General features: G+C 38.0%; 1 protein-coding gene across 4 annotated transcripts in view; it reads left to right on the top strand.

Annotated features, from left to right (window-relative positions):
* The window catches only part of WDR49 (WD repeat domain 49), a 167,279-nt gene that overhangs the window by 15,780 nt on the left and 125,465 nt on the right, over nucleotides 1–26,034 (top strand). For all 4 annotated transcript variants that reach the window (XM_086318126.1, XM_086318105.1, XM_086318115.1 and 1 more), the window contains 3 exons: nucleotides 18,329–18,769; nucleotides 24,564–24,740; nucleotides 25,597–25,771. In XM_086318126.1, coding sequence (XP_086174252.1) covers nucleotides 18,329–18,769; nucleotides 24,564–24,740; nucleotides 25,597–25,771 — 793 coding nt within the window. The remainder of the gene's footprint in view (nucleotides 1–18,328; nucleotides 18,770–24,563; nucleotides 24,741–25,596; nucleotides 25,772–26,034) is intronic.

Raw genomic sequence — 26,034 nt, 5'->3', positions numbered from 1 at the left:
CCTCTCCCCACTGGTATTCAGTTAGGCTTACAGTTCCAACAAGTCAGTCACAAAATTATCTGACACTGGATGGAGCATTACCCATATTGTCCATTCTTGTAGCATTTTAGTTATTAAGTGTATTCCTGTTTTAGAACCTACCAAATGCTGCTGCCTCAGGTTGAAATATTCCTGCTTCTCTCCCCACAATCTCCAGCTAATTCCTATTCATACTTCATGTTTAAATACTGCTCTCCCCAGAAAGCCTTCTCTCTCCACCCTGGCTGGATTAATATCTTAATATCTATTCCTGTCTCCTTTCCTCATAGCTCCTGTATGTTCTTCTCTTGTACTAATTGCAGATGCTCTGATTAAGTACAACTAGAGCCAAGTAGAAGGATCAGAAAGGCAGAGAGAAATCCGTGTGAGATCCCGGAAGGTGGAGACCCTGTGCAAATGAGATCATCTTGAGGAAAGAGCCCAGTGTCTAAGACTGGATCTTAGGGAAATCCTTCAAGGGGGTAAAGAAACAACTGGAGTCCTTACATACAATACAATACAGAAAGAGAAGCAGGGTTATTTCCTAGAAATAACCTAGGGAGGAGAAACAGGAAACAGGAAAACAGGCAAACAGGAAAAGTTGGTGCAGCCAGTCATACACAATTTCATTTAACAATCCTTTTAAAAACAAGTTAGAATGAATACAACATTTTCATGGTTATAAAATCAAATGTATCATGTGAAATCCCCTCTGGCCCACCTTCAGTGACTAGTCTGGGTAACTACTCCTTTTTTTTTTTTTATGGTAGTTGTGCTTTTTTTTATTGTAATGGTTTTATTTTTTAATTGAAGGATGATTTCTTTATAATGTTGTATCACTTTCTGCCATACAATAATGCGATTGTTAACTATTCAATGCTGCATCCTTCCAGTGTGTTTTTTGTTCATATCTACCCATATATGCACATATACATATCATATGTAGCTTTATTTTACATACAATGTTATTTTACATATAATATATATTACATACTTCGTCATATTTTGTGCATTCAAGGAAAAGTACCATATAAATAGCTGCTAAACATGTTAAAAGATGCTCAGATTCACTAGGAACTGGATTTGAAGTTCTAAGCAAGAAAGAAGACAGCCTTTTCATTCATCAGCTTAGAAAATATTAGAAAGATAGATGATATTTTCTGTTGGCAAAGAATCAGGGAAATGGACACTATTACTAAGACTATAAATTGTCAAGGCTGTTTTTGGTAGGCAATTTTCCAAAATATATCAAATGTACAATTTTTGAACCAGCAATTCTAATTCTACAAGCTGTCCTAAATAAATTATGACAGGGGCAGAAATAAAATTTGTATAAAATATTCATTGTAATATTGTCAATAAAATGGAGTATTTAAAATAGCCCACATGTTCATCAATAAATTAATGGATAAATAAATTGAGGTAAACTTCTACTACTCTGCTATTAAAAAGAATAAGGAAGACACCAAATTGCCATGATTTACTATTCAGTGAAAAGAAGAAAATAACAGAAAAGTGCATAATATTATTCTAAAATGAAAAATGTGTGTTTTTGTGTATGTGTACAAGGTCTCAATTATGGAAAAATAGAACCATGCCTGTAGCAAGGTAAGGTATGCCAAATGGCTTTGTGGGCTTTTTATCTATACCATAATTCGATGCAAAGATAAATGTTATTAAAATGTCAGTATATCTTAATAACCTAAAGATTTGTTGCTACTATTTTCTAAACATACGGTCTAATGATGCTGAATTAAAAGCAGGACCATTTTTGGACTTTCCTGTTGGTACAGTGGTTAGGACTCTGTGCTTCCATTGTGGGGGCATGAGTTCAATCCCTGGTCAGGAAACTAAAATCCTTTATGCTTCTCTGTGTGACAAAAAAAGATTAAAAAGTTAAAGTTAAAAAAAATAAAAATAAAAGTAGCATCTCCTCTAGATATGTTGTCTTAATATTACGTAGTTTTCTTCAGGAGAAGGAAATGGCAACCCACTCCAGTGTTCTTGCCTGGAGAATCCCAGGGACAGGGGAGCCTGGTGGGCTTCCGTCTATGGGGTCACACAGAGTCGGACACGACTGAAGTTACTTAGCAGTTTTCTTCATCACTTTCCTTTCACTGAGCTTTAGCATCAAGAGAGAGACTACAGAGACCTATTTTATTGCCTGTATTTTACAGATGAGGAAACAAAAATCCAAATGAAAGGATTTATCCAGGTTCATTTGACTTGTTGGCAGAACCAGAATATCACCCAAAGTAGTCTGATATCTATTTCTGTCTGTTTATTCTTAGTGAAGAATGCTAAACTTCACTCAAACTTACTTCTAATTTTCCAATGTTATTTTATACAGTGTTATCTTATAATTTGGGCTTTCTTTACTACTCTGACCCCCACAAAGTGAAAGTCGCTCAGTCGTGTCTGACTCTTTGCGACCCCATGGACTATACAGTCGATGGAATTCTCAAGAATCGAACCCATGTCTCTTATGTCTTCAGCATTGGCAGGCAGATCTTTATCACTGCACCACCTGGGAAGTCCAGTGTGGTTATGTGTACACACACACACACACACACACACACACACACATATACATATACATATATACAGTGTCTTACTCCTTCCAGGAGACTTAATACAATATGACAGATGGGTAGCTTACAAACAACAGAAGTTTATTACTCACACTTCCAGAGACAGGGATTCTGAGATCAGGGAACCAGGATGGATGGGTGAAGACCCTCTCCCAGGCTGCAGACTTCTTGTTGTGTCTTCACACGGTAGAGAGGGCTAGGGAGCTCTAGATGTCTCTTATACAAGAACACTAATTCCATTCATAAGAGCTCCATATTCATAAACTATCAGTTTCCAAAGGCCCCACTGCCTAATATCATCATGTTGGGCATTAAAATTTCAATTGGTGAATTTTGAGGGGACACGAATATTCAGACCATAGTACATCGTTTTACCTCAGTCATTTAAAAGTGGGTTCAGGCATGATAATAGTTTGCCCCAATTAGCTCAAAATATATCTCTTAAGAAGCAGGGCCTTCTTCTAAATTTAACTTCATATATTACCTAATAAAATGTGTATATTAAAATATCCCCATTTGTCCTAATGTCTTTCACTTTTTTTTTAAATTACAGATCTTTTCCAGGATTACACATTTCCTTTAATTTCCTTTAATCGAGAAGTATAATCCTACTTTTTGTGATCTATCATGATATGGACTTTTTTGAGGAGTCATGCCATGTCTAGAACATCTCACAATCTGCATTTTCTCGTTAATTTGATTTAGGTACACTGTTAGACTTAGGCTCACCATTTTTGGCAAGAATACTTCATAAGAAGTGTTATGTCTACCTCTTGAGACATCAGAGGCACAGCATGTTGCTTTCCCATTACTGGTGATGCTATAAGCTGGATCCCTTGATTAAAGTGGGTCCACTAGGGGTTTTGGATTCCCAGGGGACACAGTGGTAAAGAATCCGCTCGCCAGTGCAGGAGACACAAGAACAGAGGACAGAGGAGCCTGGCGAGCTACAGTCCATGGAGTCACAAAGAGTCAGGCATGACTGAGTGACTGTTCTAAACATAGCATTACTCTGTAAAAAAGAGGCTTCTTCTTTCTCACGCCTTTTGTTCTCTTCGCTCATTATCACTTTGTCTCTGTATCTCGAATATTACTACAGACTCATGGAATCATTGATTCTATTCAATGCATTATTATCTATTATCATCATTATTCTTTCTGATACTGGAAATTACCCCAAATTTGATCAGTGTCAGTCCCTTCAGACCAGCTCCCACATCCTTTTTACAATTTCCATCAATCTTTTAGGGCTTCCCTGTTGGCTCAGATGATAAAGAATCTGCCTGCAATTCAGAAGACCTGGATTCAATCTCTGAGTTGGGAAGATCTCCTGGAGAAGTGAATGGCTACCCACTCCAGTATTCCTGCCTGGAGAATCCCATGGACAGAGGAGCCTGGTGGGCTACTGTCCAAGGGATCACAATCAATCTTTTATTACTTCCTTGCTTTCTGGCAGAGCTTCTGCCCAACCGTCAACCTTGATCAACTGTAGACTTTGGTCAGTGAACAGACACTGATAAATACTGCCAGAAACAAGACTGGAGCTTTTCCCATCACTAATGTGGTGTGATCAGGCTACTGTGAAGTTCTAGGGAAGGGAAAGCTCCCAAAGCAATCTGTCATGAAGACCAAATTCTTCAGCAGAAGAGCAGAGGAAGGGATTGAGAATGTGTGTATATGTGGAAGCCTTTATCCTAGTGGCTTGAAGTCACATGGAGGGAGGTTCATGAAAAGCTAAGTATTTATATATATAAAAATTTTTTGAGCTATGTTGCCCGTGGAATTTTCTCAGTGGCCATGTCACCACCTGCCATCTTGTCTCCCATCTTGTCCACCTCCCCTGTCTGACGCTATTCTCTTCCCAGCTATTTAATCAAACAGCAAAAACTACCAAATTCTTCTTCTCTCCTTTAGAGCAGCTTGAACCTTTTTCTTTCTTGATTGATGTCTTTCATGTGCCTCAAGTTTCACTTTCTAACTAAATAGGAGTATCAAGAATCTGAAACAAAGATATTTTGGCATCAAAATTAACTTGGTATATTTTTCCTTATAAGAATTGGAAAGAATCCACTAGAAGATTTAGCTACAAGTTATTAATCCTCATAGTAAGAACAGCTTCAGTGGAGGGGAAGGGAAAGAAGCTGGATTGCAAAGACTGAGTAAGTTGGAGGAGAGAGAATTGAAACAGTGAAAGAATATGATTCCTTCAAGATGGCTGTTCGAAAGGACAAGGGTGGGGCAGTGGCTAAAAGAGATGGGAATGTCGGGTAAAATTTTTAACAGTTCAAGTAATTTGATTATGTTGACATGCTAATGAAAAGGAGTCAATAGACAGCAAGAGAAGATATTCACTGAGGTGGTGGGGGAAGGACATATCTAGGAAACAGGAGAATTTCTGTTGCCACAGGAAGGAAGAAAGAAATGGCTACAGACGCAGGTCAATCTCTGTGTGTATGCAGAAGACTGAGGAAGTTCCCATCTGGTTGATGCTCCCCAACCCCCCATTTCTTCTCTCTATTCTCCTTCTTCTTCATTTCTGTGAGTGAGTAGTCAGATTTCTGTTAGGAATAGACAAGGAAATGATGAAGTAGGTGTTTGAGGAAAGCAAATGAGTTCAGACAGGAAACATGGAAGGGTTCCTATTAGCAAAAGAGGGAGTTTTTGAGGTTGGAGATCCTGTATTTTATTATAGTGGCACCATTCTGCCCATTTCTGTGATATTTGTTCAGCAACCTGGTTGTAGGCATGGAGAAGACAGTTTTCCAGGGTTAGTGTTTTGCTGAACACCTGGGACGAAAGAGTGACATCAAAGAAATAAGTATAAGGACCAGAGATTGGTTGAAGTATTGGATTTCTGGTTTGAAAAGGATACAACAGCAGGAAAGAGCTAATAATTTGGTTTAAAAAAAAAAATGTCCTTTAGAGCCTGGGATGGACTCTTTCTCACTCATTTCCTGCTTACTTTGTTGATTCAGAGTTCATATGTATATTTTAAGTACCTCATCAGAAAGCTTCAGTGTGAAATTGAAAGTATTAGTTTCTCAGTCGTGTCTGACTCTACAACTCCACGGACTGTAGCCCACCAGGCTCCTCTGTCCATGGATTCTCTGGGCAAGAATACTGGAGTGGGTGGCCATTCTCTTCTCAAGGAGATCTTCTTGACCCAGAGATTGAACCCAGGTCTCCCACAGGCAGTTTCTTTACCATCTGAGCCACCAGGGAAGCTTCAGGGTTCTCAGTAAATAGCTTTTATTAAAATTTCATGAGGCTATTTGCTGAGCCACAAGGGAAGCCCATTTTTTTTTTGGGGGGGGGAGGGTGGTGTATGCTGCTGCTGCTGCTAAGTCGCTTCAGTTGTGTCCAACTCTGGCGACCCCATAGATGGCAGCCCACCAGGCTCCGCCGTCCCTGGGATTCTCCAGGCAAGAATACTGGAGTGGGTTGCCATTTCCTTCTCCAGTGCATGAAAGTAAAAAGCAAAAGTGAAGTCGCTCAGCCATGTCTTTCTCTTAGTAACCCCATGGACCGCAGCCCACCAGGCTCCTCCGTCCATGGATTTTCCAGGCAAGAATACTGGAGTGGGGTGCCATCGCCTTCTCTGGTCGGGGGTGGGGGTGGTTATGGGAGAGCTTAATTCTAAACCTTCAATTCAGTACAGGGGTTTCAAGGTTTGTGTCTTTGTTAGTCACAAAACTTTAACTCCATTCAGATTTCTGAATTCTTCAATCATTGATATCATAATGTAAATGAAAATTATAACCAACTAAAATCCATTGAAGCAAGAAAAAAGAGCAGTATGAACTTTGGCTGGCAGACTAGTCTCTTCTGTTCTGTTGTTCAGTCTCTTATGAATGTTCATGGGTAGATGAAAATTGCAGGGGATGATAGAAAATGATGCATCTGTTTTGAAATAACATATCTAATCTTCTGCTCCAGAAGATGTTCACAATGTTTGACAGCAAACTCTAATACATATTCATAACCAACGCACTTTGTAACCACAGGAAATTGAGGCAAGTGCAATGGAATGAACTGTGAGGAAGCAGCATGCTAATTTTAAATTTAATTAGAGAGATGGGGAGAAGGGTGCATTGAGATAGTATATCCTCATTCAGCTGTCATTGAACCTTACCCAAAACTCATGCCACAAATCTGACAGAAAAAAAAAAATTTTTTGGTGAAGTGATTGATAAAACTAGCAGTTCTGGGGAAAACAAGATTCTGAGATCCTACTAGAAACTATTTTTTAAAATTTATTTTAAATTGGATAATTGCTTTACAATAGTGTGTTGGCTTCTGCCATATAAAAACACGAATCAGCCATAAATATACTATTTTTTTAATGTAGAGAAAAAGAAGCACTGTAGAATTCTAATCATTTTAAGACAAACAATTTTTTTTTCAGAGAAAAGAAAGATTTCTGGTCCATGAAAGATTTCAGTTCATGGAATGTCTTTGACATGTTTGAATCCTAAATTCAGTTTGAAATTAGGAAAAGCATTAGTTACTGTGATTCTTGTGATGTTATTACTTTGGGTAACCCAGAACCACATGTCATTCAGTGTGATCAGTATGTTTGGGATCCTCACTGCAGTATAAGGATTCGAAGAGCAGAGACCTCTGCTGTCTTTTTTTTTTTTTTTTTCTCTGCTGTCTTATTCAGAGCTGGTTTGGCATGGATCAGACGTTTTACAAATACTTGTTCAATGAATGAATAAATAAATCTACCTCATGCTGCCTTGTATGGGCTACATGTTCAATATATGTTAATAAATAGGTCAATGGGTAGATGGATGGAAATATTTCTCTAAGTGACTTAAAACTCACCATTTGATATTAATTTTCAGAATCGAAGGAAAATGCTTAACAATGGGTAAGGGCAATGAGTGTGACATATTAACCCACTCTCAGTTTTGAAAAATACTCCAGATTTCTGACCAGATTGGATTGTGCTCTGTCCATGGTTTTAAAATTGTGCTCTCTCCATAGTTTTAAAGCAGAACTTGTATTCTTGTCTTAGGCAAGTCCCTGGTTACAGAATAGGAAAAAAGAAGAAAAATTATCTTTCTTTTACTCATTATAAAATATTGCTATAGGAAAAAGTTAAAGAAAAAACAAACATAAACAGCATTTCTAAGAGTTGGTGTATTTTCAAAGAGTTAAATGTCTGGTTTGGGAATATTTCACTCTGTATTGCCAGCAAGTATGTCAATGCTCAGGCTAACTAGAACTATTTTTTAGAAACGAATCAGTGACTCTTAAAAAAGAATAAGAATACCCCAGCTTGGTGAAGGTCTCGCATGTAAGCAATATCATACTTTGTTAATGAAAATGTAAATTTTTTTGGTCTTTTGCAGGACGATTTGGCAAAATATACCAAAAGCTTTAAGAATGTGCAAAGTCTTTGATGCAGCACTTCTAAGGAATTTCCCTCAGGAAATAATTTGATAACTAAGCAAGGATGTATCTGCAGGAATGCTTGTTGCAGGGTTGTTTACTTGGAATGGGAAAGCACTGGAACAATTGAAGTTTTTAATAATGGGGAGTATAATTGTATTTCTTCTCTACAGAAGATTGTGTGGCCATTAAAATGATGTTAAAGACAAATATATATTACACAAGGCGTAGCTAGAAGGTATGATATAAAATGGAAAAAGCACACAAGGTATACATTAATAAATCATGACACCATTTCGTAAATAATGCATAAGTATTTCTATTTCTGCCTAGGAAAAGAGTCTGGTAGGCTGATGGCATTATGGAGGATTTTAAATTTTGGCTTGTCTATATTTTGTCTTTTCTATAGTAAACATGAATTATTTCATGCAAAAAGTAAATAATTTTAAAAATGGGTTGGCACCCTCATATGTTCTAATTGAAAGTACATGATCCCTTCTTGATGAAAAGAAAGGGCTGTCAAGTATTTTAAAAAGCTGTATTTTCAGAAATTTGAACTTAGGTTTAGTGCTCAGTTTTTATATAAGTTACAGTGAAATCCAAATCTTGACAAAGCTGAAAAGCTGAAGAGAATTTTATAGAGTTCATGCTTTTTAATTTTTTTTTTTAATTTTAAAGCTCACAAGGACTGACTGTAGCCGCAGAAGATGCTTTCCAGGCAAAAGAAAATGATTTTTAGAATATTCTTTGAAAGGGATTCAGGAAGACAGGAAGACTTTTAAAGGTCTAAAGTTGTGCTTGCTGAGATAATCAATCAGACATTCTGAGAATATTAGCTTCCTTGCAGGAGCAGTTGGAAGCCTTCGCTGGTTATTTTCTTACTCAGTCATTACATAGACACAGCAAAATAAATTTATTGGCATTATCTTAGCAAGGGCTGAATAAGAATATGTTTTTTAATAGATCATTCACCCTTTGCTTTTATTAGAAGAGGAGTTCTAATAGATGCAGGGGTACTAATTTTTACTCAAAAAGATTGACATGGTCATGACTAATAGGAGCGAAACTAACAGGAGTGAAAGGGTGTACTTTAAACACTGTGTGGTAGTTTTTATTTGGAAATCCTACATTCAAGTTAGAACAAGCTGTCTATGGGAAGACAGTTTTGTTAAAGCCATACTAATTACATTTTTAATTGAAGAGAGAATTATTTTGTACTCTGTTTTATAATGAAGTCTAATTTCCTAAATTCTTAATATTTTGCCAGCTATACTAACTATATGCTTGTGAATTTAACTTGATGTGGATGTCTTCAACAATAATAAATATTGCTTGAATAAAATCGTTTAATGCAAAAAGTGTTAATTGCTGAGTCATGTCCAACTCCTTGTGATCCCATGGACTGTAACTCACCAGGCTCCTCTGTTCATGGGATTCTCCAGTCAAGAATACTGGAGTGGGTTGCCATTTGCTTCTCCAGTTTAAAGATGGCCTTGCTGCTGCTGCTGCTAAGTCGCTTCAGTCATGTCCGACTCTGTGCGACCCCATAGGCGGCAGCCCACCAGGCTCCCCTGTCCCTGGGATTCTCCAGGCAAAAACACTGGAGTGGGTTGCCATTTCCTTCTCCAACGCATGAAAGTGAAAAGTGAAAGTGAAGTCGTTCAGTCGTGTCCGACCCTCAGCGACCCCATGGACTGCAGCCTTCCAGGCTCCTCCATCCATGGGATTTTCCAGGCAAGAGTACTGGAGTGGGGTGTCATTGCCTTCTCCAAAAGATGGCCTTATATACATATTATTTTACTGAAGCCTTATAAAAACCCTGGGAAGATTATGACTAATCTATGGTCACACAAATATGTTGTAAATTCAGGCATAAAACTCAGATGTTAACTAAATTAGGACTAATTTAAGTACATGCCAAGCCATGCTAAATTGCTTCAGTGTGTCTGACTGTGACCCTATGGACTGTGGCCCGCCAGGCTCCTCTGTCCATGGGATTCTCCAGGCAAAAATACTGGAGAGGGTTGCTGTGCCCTCCTCCAAGGGATCTTCCCCATCCAGGAACTGAACTCATGTCTCCTGTGGCTCCTGCATAGTAGGCGGGTTTTTTTACTGCTGAGCTACCAGGGAAGCCCAATTTAAATACATATCTATATGTATATAAATGTTAATATATATAAATATAAATGTAAATTTATGCATACCTACATATAAACATATAAAAATATATCCAAAGATGACTCAAAGATAAATTATTTTGCCACTTAGCATTGAACCTAATACAGATTGAGAGTTTGTAACAACTAAATCATGGTATGTGCAAACTCATTTTTAAAATGAAGGATTTTCTTCCTTCTTTCCATGAAATTATCTATTGCCAAGAAGATAGGAACAGCAGGCTCACCTGAAATTCATAGAGTGACACTATAAATAGCTCAAGACAAGATAGGAGCTGCAATTACGGTGATGAAAAGTCAGTGTTATATATGCGAAATACTCTTGGTTGCTGAGAAGAGGTAAACTTCACTTTCAGTGGACTCACTGAGGACAGTTTTATATTTGTGCCTCTGAGGAAGAGCAGCTGAAACAGTGTGCATTTGCTGTTTCATATTAAGGCAAAAACAAGCATCTGCTCCTGTGACCGCAGTGGTCATAGAGAGCTTCAGGTAACCCTGTGAGTGGACATATTCTTCAGACCCACTAAGATCATTTTTAAGACCATCTAGCTAGTAATTAACCACCCCTGATAGATAAGATCAATTTACTAAAATTAGTAATTATGCATACCTCCCAAGCCTTACACACACACATACACATAATCAACAAATGAGTTTAGCTAAATTCTCAGGGAATAGTCATTGCTGTCATGATGACTCAATTTATAGCTCTTTTTCTTTTTTAAGATTTTTGATGTGGACTATTTTTAAAGTCTTTACTGAACTTGTCACAATATTGCTTCTGTTTTATGTTTTGGTTTTTTTGGCTGCAAGGCATGTGGGATCTTAGCTCCCAGGTCAGGGATCAAAGTCATACCGCCTACATTAGAAGGTGAAATCTTAATGACTGGATCACCAAAAAGTCCCAATTTATAGTTCTTTTCTTCTTTAAACTCTTTAGTAGTCAATCAATAATAAATAAGGGCTCCCTTGGTACTTAGACGGTAAAGAATCTGCCTGTAATGCAGGAGACCTGGGTTCGATCCCTGAGTTGGGAAGATACCCTAGAGAAAAGAATGGCTACCCACTACAGTACTCTTGCCTGGGAAATCCCATGGACAGAGGAGCCCGGCAGGCTACAGTCCATGGGGTCACAAAGAATCAAACACCAATAACACTTTCACTTTTTGACTTTCAATAGTAAATATATAATGACATACAAAGGATGGGGAACACGTGTATACCCGTGGCGGATTCATGTTGATGTATGGTAAAACCAATACAATATTGTAAAGTAATTAACCTCCAATTAAAATAAATAAATTTATATTAAAAAAAAAGAAACGTGTTGAACTCACATTAAATGACCTCATGTGGTATACATACATTAAATTATCAACTAATCCTGATAACAGCTCTGTTATCAGGGCTGTCGCTGCTGTCGCTTCAATTGTGTCCAACTCTGTGTGACCCCGTAGACGGCAGCCCACCAGGCTCCCCCGTCCCTGGAATTCTCCAGGCAAGAACACTAGAGTGGTTTGCCATTTCCTTCTCCAATGCATGAAAGTGAAAAGTGAAAGTGAAGTCGCTCAGTCGTGTCTGACTCTTAGCGACCCCATGGACTGCAGCCTATCAGGCTCCTCTGTCCATGCGATTTTCCAGGCAAGAGTACTAGAGTGGGGTACCATTGCCTTCTCCAGATAACAGCTCTAAGCATTAGTTATTAGCTCTACTCAGAGGTGCAAGCTGAATCTTCAAGCTCCTATTATGCAACCACACAATCTCCCTACTACAACTTGTGATACAAATAATACAATGGAATGAGTGAATGAATTCTAAGCCTAGAGCATAAGTGGAGGCCACTGATAAAATGAGAATTAATTGTTCAGTAAAAGTTAATGCATTTATGATTCTGAGCTTGAATCAAAGTTCATATATTTAATTGTACATTGAATTTATTAAAACTGGCATAGGATAGAATTAATAAACACAAATCTCACACTGATCAAGGCATAATGCTTCTTGAACAAGTTAGGATTTTTTAATAAACAGCTTTCTAAATTATAACCAAATGTATGGCAAAATCATGGTTTTAGTTTCAGACTAAAGCAAATAAAGCTAGCGAGTGAACAATCAGTAATAGAATTGTCAAGGATATGGTACAATTGCACATATCTGTCAATTTCATAAATTGGAAGTATTTCTTAAATCTTCCCCCACTGTATATTGGCACTATCAATGTACATAAAATTATGAAGTTGATTGTATGTATTACTTTGGGGAATAAAATTTATTTTTGTCCTTGTTTATGTTCTATTTGCAATTCCATATTCTAGAATGTAAAAAAGAAATTGTCTTGGTATTTGTCAGTCAAAACAGTTTATTGATTGTAGAAATAAAAATAAATTACAAACACAGGAAGAGAATATTTTGATTCAGCTTTAAAGTGTTTTTTTGTTAAATGGATTAATAACATTAATAAATGGATTAATAACAACATACATTTGAGGCATGGATTGATGTCATTATGTAATAGTTCAAAGGGTCTACATCTACTCAGCTTTCAGAAACAGTTTGCAGTTTGGCTCAAATGGAGTATTTTCAGGATGAAATTTCTTTCCACATTGTTAATATCTGGGTCACTGAAAAGTTTCCACCTCTTTGAACTTTTAGATTAAAAATAATTTAACAAAGACAAGAATGATAGACTTCTGAGTAGTTCAAGTTTGCATTTTCCATTTAGGTCTGTGATCCATTTTGAGTTGATGTTTGTGAAGGGAATCAGGTCTGTGTCTAGTTCACTTTTTTGCTATATGAATGTCCAATTACTCCAGCACTGTTGAAGATGTTATCTTTTCTCAAATGTATTGCTTTTGGTTCTTTATCAAAGATTAGTTGACCATATTTGCTGCTGCTGTTGCTAAGTTGCTTCAGTCATGTCCGACTCTGTGGGACCCCATAGATGGCAGCCCACCAGGCTCTCCCGTCCCTGGGCTTCTCCAGGCAAGAACACTGGAGTGGGTTGCCATTTCCTTCTCCAATGCATGAAAGTGAAAAGTGAAAGTGAAGTCACTCAGTCGTGTCTGACTCTTAGCGACCCCATGTTTACATGGGTCTATTTTTGAGCTCTCTATTCTGTTTCATTGATCTAGTTTATATTTTTATGCCAATATCACAAATGTCTGGGTTACTGTCATTTTTTAATAAGTCTTGAAGTTGGGTAGAGTCCATCCTCTAAGTTTGTTCTTATCCTTCAGTATTGTGTTATCTCAGTATTTAGCCTCTCCATGTTGACTTGGAGTCAGTTTGTCAGTATTAATAAAATGACTTATTGAGATTTTTATTGGAATTGCATGGGAGGTATAGGTTGTCTTGGGAAGAATTGAGGTCTTAGCAAAAGTGAGTTTTCCTATCTATTAACATGGAATATTTCTCCAATTATTTATTCCTTGATTGTGCTGATAGGAGTTTTGTAGTTTTCCTCATATAGATCTTACACACATTTTGTTAGATTTACATGTATTTCATTTTTGAGGATGCTAATGTAAAATGGTATTGTGGTTTTAGTTTCAAATTCTTCCTGTTCATTATTGGTGTACAGGAAAGCAATAGACTTTTGAATGTCAATCTTGTGTCCTACAATCTTGCTATAATCACTTATTATGATGGTTCCAAGGGTTTTTCCATTGGTTCTTTCAGATATTTTACATACATAATCATATCTTCTATAAACAGACAGTTTATCTTTCTTTCCAATCTTTATACTTTTACTTCCTTTTCTTGCTTTATTTCATTAAGTAGAGCTTCCAATATGATGTTGAAAAGCCATGGTGAGAAGACATCCTTGCCTTGTACCTGATCTTAGTAGGAATGCCACAAGGTTCTCACTGTTAAGTATGATGTTTTTGGTTAAGCTGTATGTTTGTGGTAGTTACTCTCTTTCAAGGTGAGGAATTTTCTTTCTATTATTAGTTTACTGAGAGGTTTTTTTTTGTAATTATAAATTGGTGTTGAATTTTGCTGAATGCTTTTTCTTCATCTGTTGATGTGCCATTTAACATTCATAATCATTTTCCTGAGACTGGCATTTTGCTATATCTACTGGCATATATGGTTTTTCCAGTGGTCATGTATGGATGTGAGAGTTGGACTGTGAAGAAGGCTGAGCACTGAAGAACTGATGTTTTTGAACTGTGGTGTTGGAGAAGACTCTTGAGAGTCCCTTAGACTGCAAGGAGATCCATCCAGTCCATTCTGAAGGAGATCAGCCCTGGGATTTCTTTGGAAGGAATGATACTAAAGCTGAAACTCCAGTACTTTGGCCACCTCATGCGAAGAGTTGGCTCATTGAAAAGAGTCTGATGCTGGGAGGGATTGGGGGCAGGAGGAGAAGGGGATGACAGAGGATGAGATGGCTGGATGGCATCACCAACTCGATGGACGTGAGTCTGAGTGAACTCCGGGAATCGCTGATGGACAGGGAGGCCTGGCGTGCCGCGATTCATAGGGTTGCAAAGAGTTGGACACGACTGAGCGACTGAACTGAACTGAACTTTGCTATATCTACTGGCATATCTACTTTACAGATGGGAAAATTAAGCCTCAACAATGAAGTAACTTTCTAGTAGTTCCCACATATCTGGTGAAACCAGGATTAAACCTACAATTGTTCGACCTCCTCTACAACATGCTGCCTCCCAGTGATTACTGTCAAATCTGATGCTTTGGCTCTGAGACAGTAGGAAAACAGATTCTCTCGCTGTGAAGCTCACCAAACTAACCAGCCTATCAGTATTAAACTACATAGTTATTTGGAATACAGATGGTTCTCATCATTGTCAGATTTTGTATTTGTCAATTTGCCTACTTGCTAAAATTTATTTGGGTCCCCAAAGTAAAAACTCAAGTCACCTTCATGATCATTCACAGACATATCAGTCAGTCAGTCAGTCAGTCAGTTCAGTCACTCAGTCGTGTCTGACTCTTTGTGATCCCATGGACCGCAGCACCCCAGGCCTCCCTGTCCATCACCAACTCCCAGAGTCTATGCAAACTCATGTCCATCGAGTCGGTGATGCCATCCAACCATCTCATCTTTTGTTGTCCCCTTCTCCTCCTGCCTTCAATCTTTCCCAGCATCAGGGTCTTTTCCAATCAGTCAGCTCTTCACATCAGGTGGCCAAAATATTGGAGTTTCAGCTTCAACATCAGTCCTTCCAATGAACACTCAGTACTGATATCCTTTAGGATGGACTGGTTGGATCTCCTTGCAGTCCAAGGGACTCTAAAGAATCTTCTCCAACACCACAGTTCAAAAGCATCAATTCTTCAGTGCTCAGCTCTCTTTAGAGTCCAACTCTTATATCCATACGTGACTACTGGAAAAAGCATAGCATTGACCAGACAGACCTTTGTTGGCAAAATAATGTCTCTGCTTTTGAATATGCTGTCTAGGTTGGTCATAACTTTCCTTCCAAGGAATAAACGTCTTTTAATTTCATGACTGCAATCACCATCTGCAATGATTTTGGAGCCCAGAAAAATAAAGTCTCTCACTATTTCCACTGTTTCACCATCTATTTTCCATGAAGTGATGGGAGCAGATGCCATGATCTTCGTTTTCTGAATGTTGAGCTTTAAGCCAACTTTTTCACTCTCCTCTTTCACTGTAATCAAGAGGCTCTTTACTTCTTCACTTTCTGACATAAGGGTGGTGTCATCTGCCTATCTGAGATTATTGATATTTCTCCTGGCAATCTTGATTCCAGTTTGTGCTTCTTCCAGCCCAGTGTTTCTCATGATGTACTCTGCATAGAAGTTAAATAAGCAGGGTGACAATATACAGCCTTGATGTACTCCTTTTCCTATTTGGAACTAGTCTGTTGTTCCATGTCCAGTTCTAACTGTTGCTTCTTGCCCTGCATACAGGTTTCTCAGGAGGCAGGTCAGGTGGTCTGATATTCCCATCTCTTTAAGAATTTTCCAGTTTATTGTGATCCACACAGTCAAAGGCTTTGGCATAGTCAATAAAACAGAAGTAGATGTTTTTCTGGAACTCTCTTGCTTTTTCAGTGGTCCAGCAGATGTTGGCAATTTGATCTCTGTTTCCTCTGCCTTTTCTAAAACCAACTTGAACATCTGGAAGTTCATAGCTGGAAGTTCATATTGCTGAAGCCTGGCTTGGAGAATTTTGAGCATTACTTTACTAGCATGTGAGATGAGTGCAATTGTGCGATAGTTTGAGCATTCTTTGGCATTGCCTTTCTTTGGGATTAGAATGAAAACTGACCTTTTCCAGTCCTGTGGCCACTGCTGAGTTTTCCAAATTTGCTGGCATATTGAGTGCAGCACTTTCACAGCATCATCTTTCAGGATTTGAAATAATTCAACTGGAATTCCATCACCTCCACTAGCTTTGTTCATAGTGATACTTTCTAAGGCCCACTTGACTTCATGTTCCAGGATGTCTGGCTCTAGGTGAGTGATCACACCATCATGATTATCTGGGTCATGAAGATCTTTTTTGTATAGTTCTTCTGTGTATTCTTGTCACCTCTTCTTAATATCTTCTGCTTCTGTTAGGTCCATACCATTTCTATTCTTTATTGAGCCCATCTTTGCATGAAATGTTCCCTTGGTATCTCTAATTTTCTTAAAGAGATCTCTAATCTTTCCCATTCTGTTGTTTTCCTCTATTTCTTTGCATTGATCACTGAGGAAGGCTTTCTCATCTCTCCTTGCTCTTCTTTGGGACTCTGCATTCACAGCCATGTGCAGAATGTCAAAAAGTTGCAGTCTTCCAGTGTGTCTATTTCATGCTGAGATCAAACTTGATGACACCCTGCCTTCTTTTATTTTCTAATTTATTTACTTTAATGGAAGGATAATTGCTTTACAGTGTTGTATTGGTTTCCTCCATACATCTACATGAATCAGCCATAGTTATGCATATGTCTCCTCCCTCTTGAACGTCCCTCCCATCTCCTACCCCATCCCACCCGTCTAGGTTGTCATAGAGAACCAGGTTGAGCTCCCTGTATTATACAGCAACTTCCCATTAGCTATCTATTTTACGTACACACTTTGCCTTCTTATTCCAGTTCTTGCACTTTAAACAGGTATTCTATTTGTGCTCCACTTAGTGTAAAGTTTTTGCATTTTGAGCTTTTTTTCTTGGTGATTTTCACTTTTTAAAATGGTTCCCCAAGTGTAGTATAAAGTTCTGTCTAAGTGCAAGAAGGCTATGCTGTGCCTTTTGGAGAAAATACATGTGTTAGATAAGCTCCATTCAGTCATAAGTTATACTGCTGTAGGCCATGAATTCAATGTTAATGAATTAACAATATATATTAAAATGTCTTTCAATGGAAACAGACATAAAACAAAATTACAATTTGACCAGTTGATGAAAATATTGTGACCAGAGGCTCACAGAAACCTAACAGTGTCTTTCCATAAAAGTCATCATTCAGTATCTGCTAATTTTGTGTTTGTAGAACATAACCATTATAGTACATAACTATCATGAATAACCAAAATCAACTTATAAGGTTTCACTGGTTTTGTAATTCTGTGTTCATAGAGGTGATTTCTTGCTCTTGGATTAAAGTGTTACTGTGATACTATTTTACTGGCAGTGCTAAACTCTCCTCAGGTATTCGTCTATTTTCTCTAAACTACTATATTCATTTCCTATTGATGCTATAACAAATTACCACAAACTTAGTATCATAAAACTCATAACTATATTATTTTACAGTTCTACAGCTCAGAATTCCAAAATGGGTTTTCCAGAGCTAATATAAAGGTATGGTCAAGATGGTTTTCCTTCTGGAGACCCTCTGTTTCCTTGCCTTGTCCAGCTTTTAGAGGTCACCTGCATGCTTGGTTCACAGTCCTGTGTCACTCTGACCTCTGCATCCACCATCATATCAAATCTCTGGCTTTCCTGCTTCCCTCTGTCAATTACAAGGACATCTGTGATTGAGGATGTCAACTTGCAGATCTGTCAATTATTTGCTCCGCAGCCCAAATTCACTTCAGTATAACACCATTGTAAGGTAGAAGGTATTCTTTGCATCTTGGAAGAATTGCTGATGAGATTTACCTTTGAGGGTAGCACAATGGTCTCTTTCACTGATATCTTATTTTTGTTCTTGTTTCTAGCCCTCAGAGCCCAGTCAAACCATTTGTATGTCCAGAGAAGAGTTTGTGCAGAGGATGACAGAGATTGTTGGTTGGGGTACAAAGGAAGAATGTGGAGAGCTCTTTGATAAAGTGGATGTGGCCCAAGAGGGCTTCATTAATTGGGACAAGCTGACTTCATTTCTGCTGTTAACACTTTATGAGAAAGATGAACAAGCAAAGGCAACTGTGGTTCCCCAGTGGAGAGACCTTGAATTTCTCCCAGTGAAACACAAGGATACCATCCAAAGAGTAATTTTCTTAAAAAGTTCAAGTCGTTATCTGACCATAAGTAAGGAAGGTTCAGTAGGAATCTGGGGAGAGAATTTAAAGCTGCAAGAAATGCTTCCCATCACTTCAGATGCCACCAAGCTAAAGCACCTGTGGGTGACAAGTATGGTTTCTCTGGAAAATGTAAACAAGGTACAGAGGCTGTATAAATAAATTTATTGCTTGTTAAAGGGGGGAAGTGATGGGACAGGACTCCTGATAAATAGCAAGTGTAACACTAGCAGTGATAGAGAACTGCATTATTCTTCCATACCTTTAATATGACCTGGAGGGAGCACAAGTCAAGCTAAGTGAATATTTCCATTTCCCAAACTTTTCTGTTGTGTGCCTTTAAATGACAAAACCGGTGGTGACTCAGATTCTTGGCTCTGTCCCCCAGGACGTCAGTGTACATTACTAGTTGATAAGACCTTTATACCTCTGTAGTTTTTAGCAGTCTGAAAGTATATACATTTATATGCAGAGTTGAGAGGCTATATAAGTGCAAGGCACAGATCAGAAAATTTCAGGAAACCGCTGATCTGATTTTGACTGCTGGATTAGTCAATTTCTTAATTTTGATGGGTAGGGCCCATTCAGTCCAGATACCCTCATGTAACCATACCTATATGGAAGATAACATACTGAAAGGAAAGTCAGTTTCTGAGGGAATAATGAAGCTTAAATAACCCATATTCTTCTTATATTACATTAAACAGATGGTAAATTTTACTATGAAAAAATTAAAGTGCACACACAAGCAGAGATAATCCCATTAAGAGCCAGTATTCATCCTTAGCCATTTCCAATTCACAGCCCTCCTGTTTCTTCTACATCTCCCCTTTATACTGAAATCCAAAATTCCAATCATTTAATCTGTAAATACTTCAGTATTTCTGAAAAATATCTCTTTAGCACAACCATAATACCGTATCACATTTTATACCAATAACAATAACTCCTTAATATAATGAAATATCCAGTCATGAACATATTTCATTGTCTTATGATTTTTTAATAGTTTGTCATTTGTTTTGATAGTTTGTTTGACTCAAGATATGAATAAGGTCCAAACATTATGAATGGTTGATATGCCTTTTTTGATTCACACATTTTCCTCCATCTCATTTCTGTTTTGTATTTTGTTGTTGTTGCTATTGCTATTGTTCAAGAAGCTAGGTGTTTGTCCTTTGGAGTTTCTCACAGTCTAAATTTCTCAGACTATTTGCATGGGGTTGTTTAACATGGCCACTTGCTCTCCGTGTTTCCAGTAAATTGGTCCTCAAGTTGAAAGCCTTGATCATTTGTATATTTTGGAAGAGGTGTTCTTCAGTCACAGGGCATAGAATGCCTGGTTCCATCTCTTCTTGGGATGTTAACAGATATTATGGATTATTCTTAGATACATCAATTTATCAGGAGTTGCAAGATGGTGATATTCTAATTTCATCATTTCCTTTTTCTTTATAAGCTGAAGTACCTCTATAAAATAAAGAAACTTCCTGTCATTAGCTACTGTGTAATACAAATTGTTAACAAAAGCAGAATAAATGCCCAGGTCTTTCCTTTTATTCACCAGTATTCAAAATAATTAGCTAGTTTTCTAATGAGATGAAAAATGAGTGCTATATCATTATTGTTATCAATATCATTATAAACTCATGGGTTTAAACAAACTTGATATATCTCAATCCACTGAGTTATTATCCTGCCCCCTAAATTATACCATCTTTGGACAATGGAACTAATACAAGTTAGCTGGAGTCTTTTCTGATATAACCCTATCTGTCTTTCAAAGCTTCCTCGTTTGCTGGTTAGACTAGACGTTCCAGGATCATCTTGTATATTTATTAGAGCAGACCCAGGACCAGCCATTTGAATGGCTCCAAGAGCCAGATTCTTTCAAGTGGGGAATAGCATGTTCTACTGCCAAGAATCATCAAAAAATAATCATCATGAACATTAGCTTTCTATGTACACATGCCTTGCTCTGTTAATCATCTCCAGATCACCTTGTTGTTCAGTCACAAAGTGGTTTCCGACTCTTTGTGACCCCATGGACTGCAGCTTGTCAGGTTTCCCTGTCCTTCACTATCTCCTGGAGCTTGTTCAAATGAATTTTCATTGATTCCATGATGCCGTCCAATCATCTCATTCTCTGTCACCCCCTTCTCTCTTGTCCTCAGTCTTTCCCAACATTAGGGTCTTTTCCAATGAGTACTCTTGGCATCAGGTGGCCAAAGTGTTGGAGCTTCAGCTTCAGTCCTTCTGATGAATAATCACTTTTGAGGGGATTTATTTCCATTTTAAGAGAGACTGGGCAAGGAGAGGTTGTGAAACGTGCCCCATGTCACACAGGATGCAATCAGCGTTGCAAGATTTGTAAACTAAGGTGGCTTGATTTCAGAACCTGTGCTTCAGAATCTTTGCTGTGTCCCTAGTGGCAGTTGACATCATATCCAGTTCTTTCTTGCTAAGGATCTGATGTTAATGTTTAGCTGGCGTGGATTAAAAATGTTTCTAGTTTATCCTTTTTTTGGTATGTGTGTAGCATTCTGTGCGTGAGTGTGTACTAAGTTGCTTCAGTCATGTCCTACTTTTTTGCAATCCTATGGACTGTAGCCTGCCAGGCTCCTCTGTCCCTGGGATTCTCCAGGCAAGAATACTGGTGTAAGTTGCTGTGACTTCCTCCAGGGAATCTTCCCAACCCAGGGATTGAACCCACATCTCTTACATCTCCTGCATTGCCTGGGTTCTTTACCACTAGCACCACCTGGGAAGCCCTTGTAACATTCTGTATTATCATGTAATGCTTGTGTTGGTATTGGGTAATGACTATGTTGCACTGTTTCTGCTTTCCAGGACTGATCATTAAATCTTAGCCTTTCCTTTGTTTAGGAAAGCTTTGTTTAGGTGTGATTATACAAAATCCACTGCATATATTAAAAGTATCCAAGTTGACAGATTTTAATATATGTACATAGCTGTGAAAAATCAATAGTATGATGAAGATAATGAATGCGTTTTTTCACCCTCAGATTTTCCTAGAGTAGTTTTGTAATCCTTCATCCAGCCCCTCCCTTCCTTACTTATCAAGTAACCACTGGTACGCTTTCTGTCACTATAGACTAGTTTGCATTTTCTCGTCTGTTATGTAATTGACATTATACAGTGTATACACTTTCCTTTTATGGTCTGGCTTCTTTAACATAATTAGCATAATTATTTTGAGATTCATCTATGCTGTTGGATATATGAGAAATTTATCTTTTATGGTTGTGTAATATTCCATTTTTGATATAACATATCCTCGCCAATACTTGGTATGATCAAGTTTTTTCCTTTCTCTTAATATTAGCCCTTTTAGTAGGTTTGTTGGAGAAGGCGATGACAGCCCACTCCAGTACTCTTGCCTGGAAAAGCCCACAGACAGAGGAGCCTGGTAGACTGCAGTCCATGGGGTCTCGAAGAGTCAGACACGACTGAACGACTTCACTTTCACTTTTCACTTTCAGGCATTGGAGAAGGAAATGGCAACCCACTCCAATATTCTTGCCTGGAGACTCCCAGGGATGGGGGAGCCTGGTGGGCTGCTGTCTATGGGGTCGCACAGAGTCGGACACGACTAAAGCGACTTAGCAGTAGGTTTGTATTTTGTTTTATTGAGGTTTGATTTCACTTTTCCCTAATGAGTAATAATGTTGAGCATATTTTCATGTGCTCGTTTCCTACCTATATATCCTTTTCAGTGAAGTGTTTGTTCAAATTCTTTGACCATTTTTATTGGGTTTATTTTGTTATTATTGAGTTTTGAGAATTCTGTACATATTCTATGTATGTGCAATTATGTGATAGATAATTTACAAATATTGTATCCCAGTTTGTGCTTTTTCTTTTTATTCTGTTAACATCCTCTTTGATAATTTCATTTTCAGATTGTCCATTGCTAATTAATATAAATAGATTTATAAACTTGATCTTATACCCTGCAACTTCGCTGAATTCATTTATTAGTTTTAATTGGTTTTGCTGTTGTTTATTTTTCATGCCTAATTTCCCTGGATAGAAACTCTAGCACAGCGTTGAATAGAAGTAGTGAGAGTGAACATCCTTGTTTTATTTCTGATCTTAGGGAGAATACATTGTTGTTCACCATCAAGTATAATATCAGCTGTAGATTTTTGCTTTCTTGTACAATCTCTTTATCAAATTTCTTTCTATTCCTGATTTGTTGAATATTTTTATCATGAAAATGCATTGGGCTTCGTGAAATGCTTTTTTGCAGACATTGAGTTGATAATATAGCCTTTCTCCTTTATTCTTTTAATATGGTGTATTACATTAGTTGATATTTGTATGTTAAACTAACCTGGAATTCCTGGTGTTGGGAATAACATGTATATCAGAAGTATCTCAGATGAACTGAGTAACTCACCAAAATGTCCAAAGCCCTCACCTTAAATACCATCTTTGTTGTTGATGTTGTTTGGTTGCTAAGTCATGTCTGACTCTTTGCAACCCCATGGATTGCAGCATGTCAGACCTCCCTGTCCTTCACTATCTCCCAGAGTTTGCTCAAACTTATACCCATTGAGTCGGTGATACCATCCAACCCTCTCATTCTCTGTCAACCCCTTCTCCTCCTTCAGTCTTTCTGAGTATCAGAGTCTTTTCCTATGAGTCAACTCTTCATATCAGGTGGCCGAAGTATTGGAGCTTCAGCCTCAGTATCAGTCCTTCCAATGAATATTCAGGGTTGATTTCCTTTAGGATTGACTGATCACCTTGCAGTCCAAGGGGCTCTCAAGAGTCTTTTCCAGAAACACAGTTCAAAAGCATCAACTCTTTGGCACTCAACTCAGCCTTCTTTATGGTCCAACTCACATCTGTATAGTGGAAAAACCGTATCTTAGACCATACAGACCTCTGTTGGCAAAGTAATGTCTCTGTTTTTTAATATGCTGTCTAGGTTGTTAAAAATACCATCTTTAGGAAAGACAGAAGAGGGTGTTGAAGTGGTGGTTTAGTATTTCGAAGGGGATAAAGACAATTTACATGAAGACCGAAAAGTAAATTTTTGGTGTACAAAGGTTTGCTGGGCCATACAGTGATGCTGGGACCTGGAGTAACTCTGATCTCTAGACCCTGAGTTTCTGCCACCACACACAACTAGCCTGTAGTCTTTGCAGATATCGCTGGTGACACCTCTGTTCTGGTTTTTGTTGTTGTTCAGTCGCTCAGTCATGTCCGACTCTTTGTGACCCCATGGACTGTAGCATGCCAGGCTTCCCTGTCCTTCATCGTCTCCTGAAGCTTCCTCAAATTCATGTCCATTGAGTCAGTGATGCCTTCCAACCATATCATCCTCTGTTGCCCCTTCTCTTCCTGCCCTCAATTTTTCCAACATCAGAGTCTTTTCCATTCAGTTGGTTCTTCACATCAAGTGGCCAAAGTATTGGAGATTCACCTTCAGCATCAGTCCTTCCAAAAAATATTCAGGATTGATTTCCTTTAGGATTGATTAGTTTGATCTCCTTGCAGTCCAAGGAACTCTCAAGAGTCTTTTCCAACACTACAGTTCAAAAGCATCAATTCTTCACTCAGCCTTCTTTAAGGTCCAACTCTCACATCCATACATGACTATTGGAAAAACTATAGTTTTGACTTATATGGACCTTTGTCAGCAAAGTAATGTCTCTTTTTTAATATACTATCTAGGTTTGTCATAGCTGTTATTCCAAGGAGCAAGCCTCTTTTTATTTCATGACTTCAGTCAACATCTACAGTGATTTTGGAGCCCAAGAAAATAAAGTCTGTCACTGTTTCCATTTTTCCCCATCCATTTTCCATGAAGCGATGGGACTGAATGATTTGCATGTCTTCTTTTCATTTTCATTTCACTAAATCCATCAAAAATGTTTTCTGATTTTATTCTTTGTTACTTTAGATAGCAGTGGCTTTTACAAGTAAAGAGATTTGTTTCTATGATCTACTGTCCAAAGAAGAATTTCCTTGTCAATATAAACTCCAAGGCCTGAAAGGAACACCAATTTGTATGGATTATTGGTACAACCCTCTTGATGCCAATGAGTCAATTCTTTCTTTTGGGGACATAACTGGAAAGGTAAGTGAGGGGAGGATAAGGTTGAACATTATGGATTCAATCATCAAACTATAGCTCAAAATAGAAGTAGAGTGCAATGAATGTGACCTCCTAATTGAACTGCTTTATAGACGACAAGGCCACATACCATGGACATGAAAAGATGGACTAGGTCATAGTTCCTCTTCTTGCCTATGAAAACCAATCTTCACTGTGGCTTTCTTGCCTAGGTATAGACTCATTTTCTTTGTTCAGGAAAGAGTATTTGCTAACTTTTTCACCATAGGATGCTTAATCTATTAGATTCCAATGTGAATCAGCATATAACGCTAAATGTCTAAAGTTATGTCTCACAACCGTTTCATATTGATTATTCAGATTTTTATTCACAAAGTTTCAGGCTTCTCAGTAGCAGACTCCCTGGACATGCTTATTTCCTGTCTCAAGTGACGAAGGAATAGATGCATTAAAGAGAGCAGCACCAAACCTCAGACACTGCATACAGTGATTTCTGTTTTTCCATCAAATTCTATGACTCTGAAAAATGATTTTTAATGAATGACATAGACAGAATATGTCTATGAATGCTGAAATAGTCTAATTTGAACAATTTCATTTCATAATTATGTAAGTTTTTCATCCTTACTGTTTTTAATGACAAATATATCATAAAAGCAAACAAATAAATGCTCTTGGTAATTGCCTTAGCAACCTTGTAGTGTCATGCCTTTCAATATAACTGCCTGTGACCTTTAAATAATATTAAATAAATGCCTATTTGTTCAGTATCTATTCCTTATTAATCTTAAAAAACATAGAATCTTCTATTGACAATCACCCTATGCTTATTTATTTTTCTTGCAATGTCTCTCTCAAGGTTCAGGTAATTGCTTTCACAACGGCCTTGATTTCCCTTTTTGAGCATCCTGCTGGTGCATGTGAAGATGAAGAAGCAACAGTGACCATTAACTGGGCAGAGCTGCGCTCTGGACATCACAAATGTTGCTATACGTTAGGGCACAAACTTCATCATGGAGACTGGGTCAGACAAGGTACTGAACCTAAACAGCGATGAAAGAAACAGTCACCTTAGCCTTCTACATTTGTATTTTTTCATGAAAATATTTCACATACAGTGTTCAAGTCTAGAAACTAATAATTGATTCCCAGGAGGTTCTGACCTGAACTCTGCTATCCCCTACATGCTAGCAGGAATTACTTCTTTCTTTCTAAAATTTATGCCTCATACAATTAATTCAGATGGACTGTACAGTCAAGAAATCTCAAGAGAGAGGAGAAAATTATCACAGAATCC

This window comes from Bos grunniens, chromosome 1 (genome assembly GCF_055505025.1).
Source record: "Bos grunniens cultivar Pamir isolate PY7600 chromosome 1, Bosgru_T2T1.0, whole genome shotgun sequence".
In the NCBI taxonomy this organism is placed as follows: Eukaryota; Metazoa; Chordata; class Mammalia; order Artiodactyla; family Bovidae; genus Bos; species Bos grunniens.
Note: the sequence above shows the minus strand (reverse complement) of the source record. Positions and strands in the feature narration are given on the sequence as shown.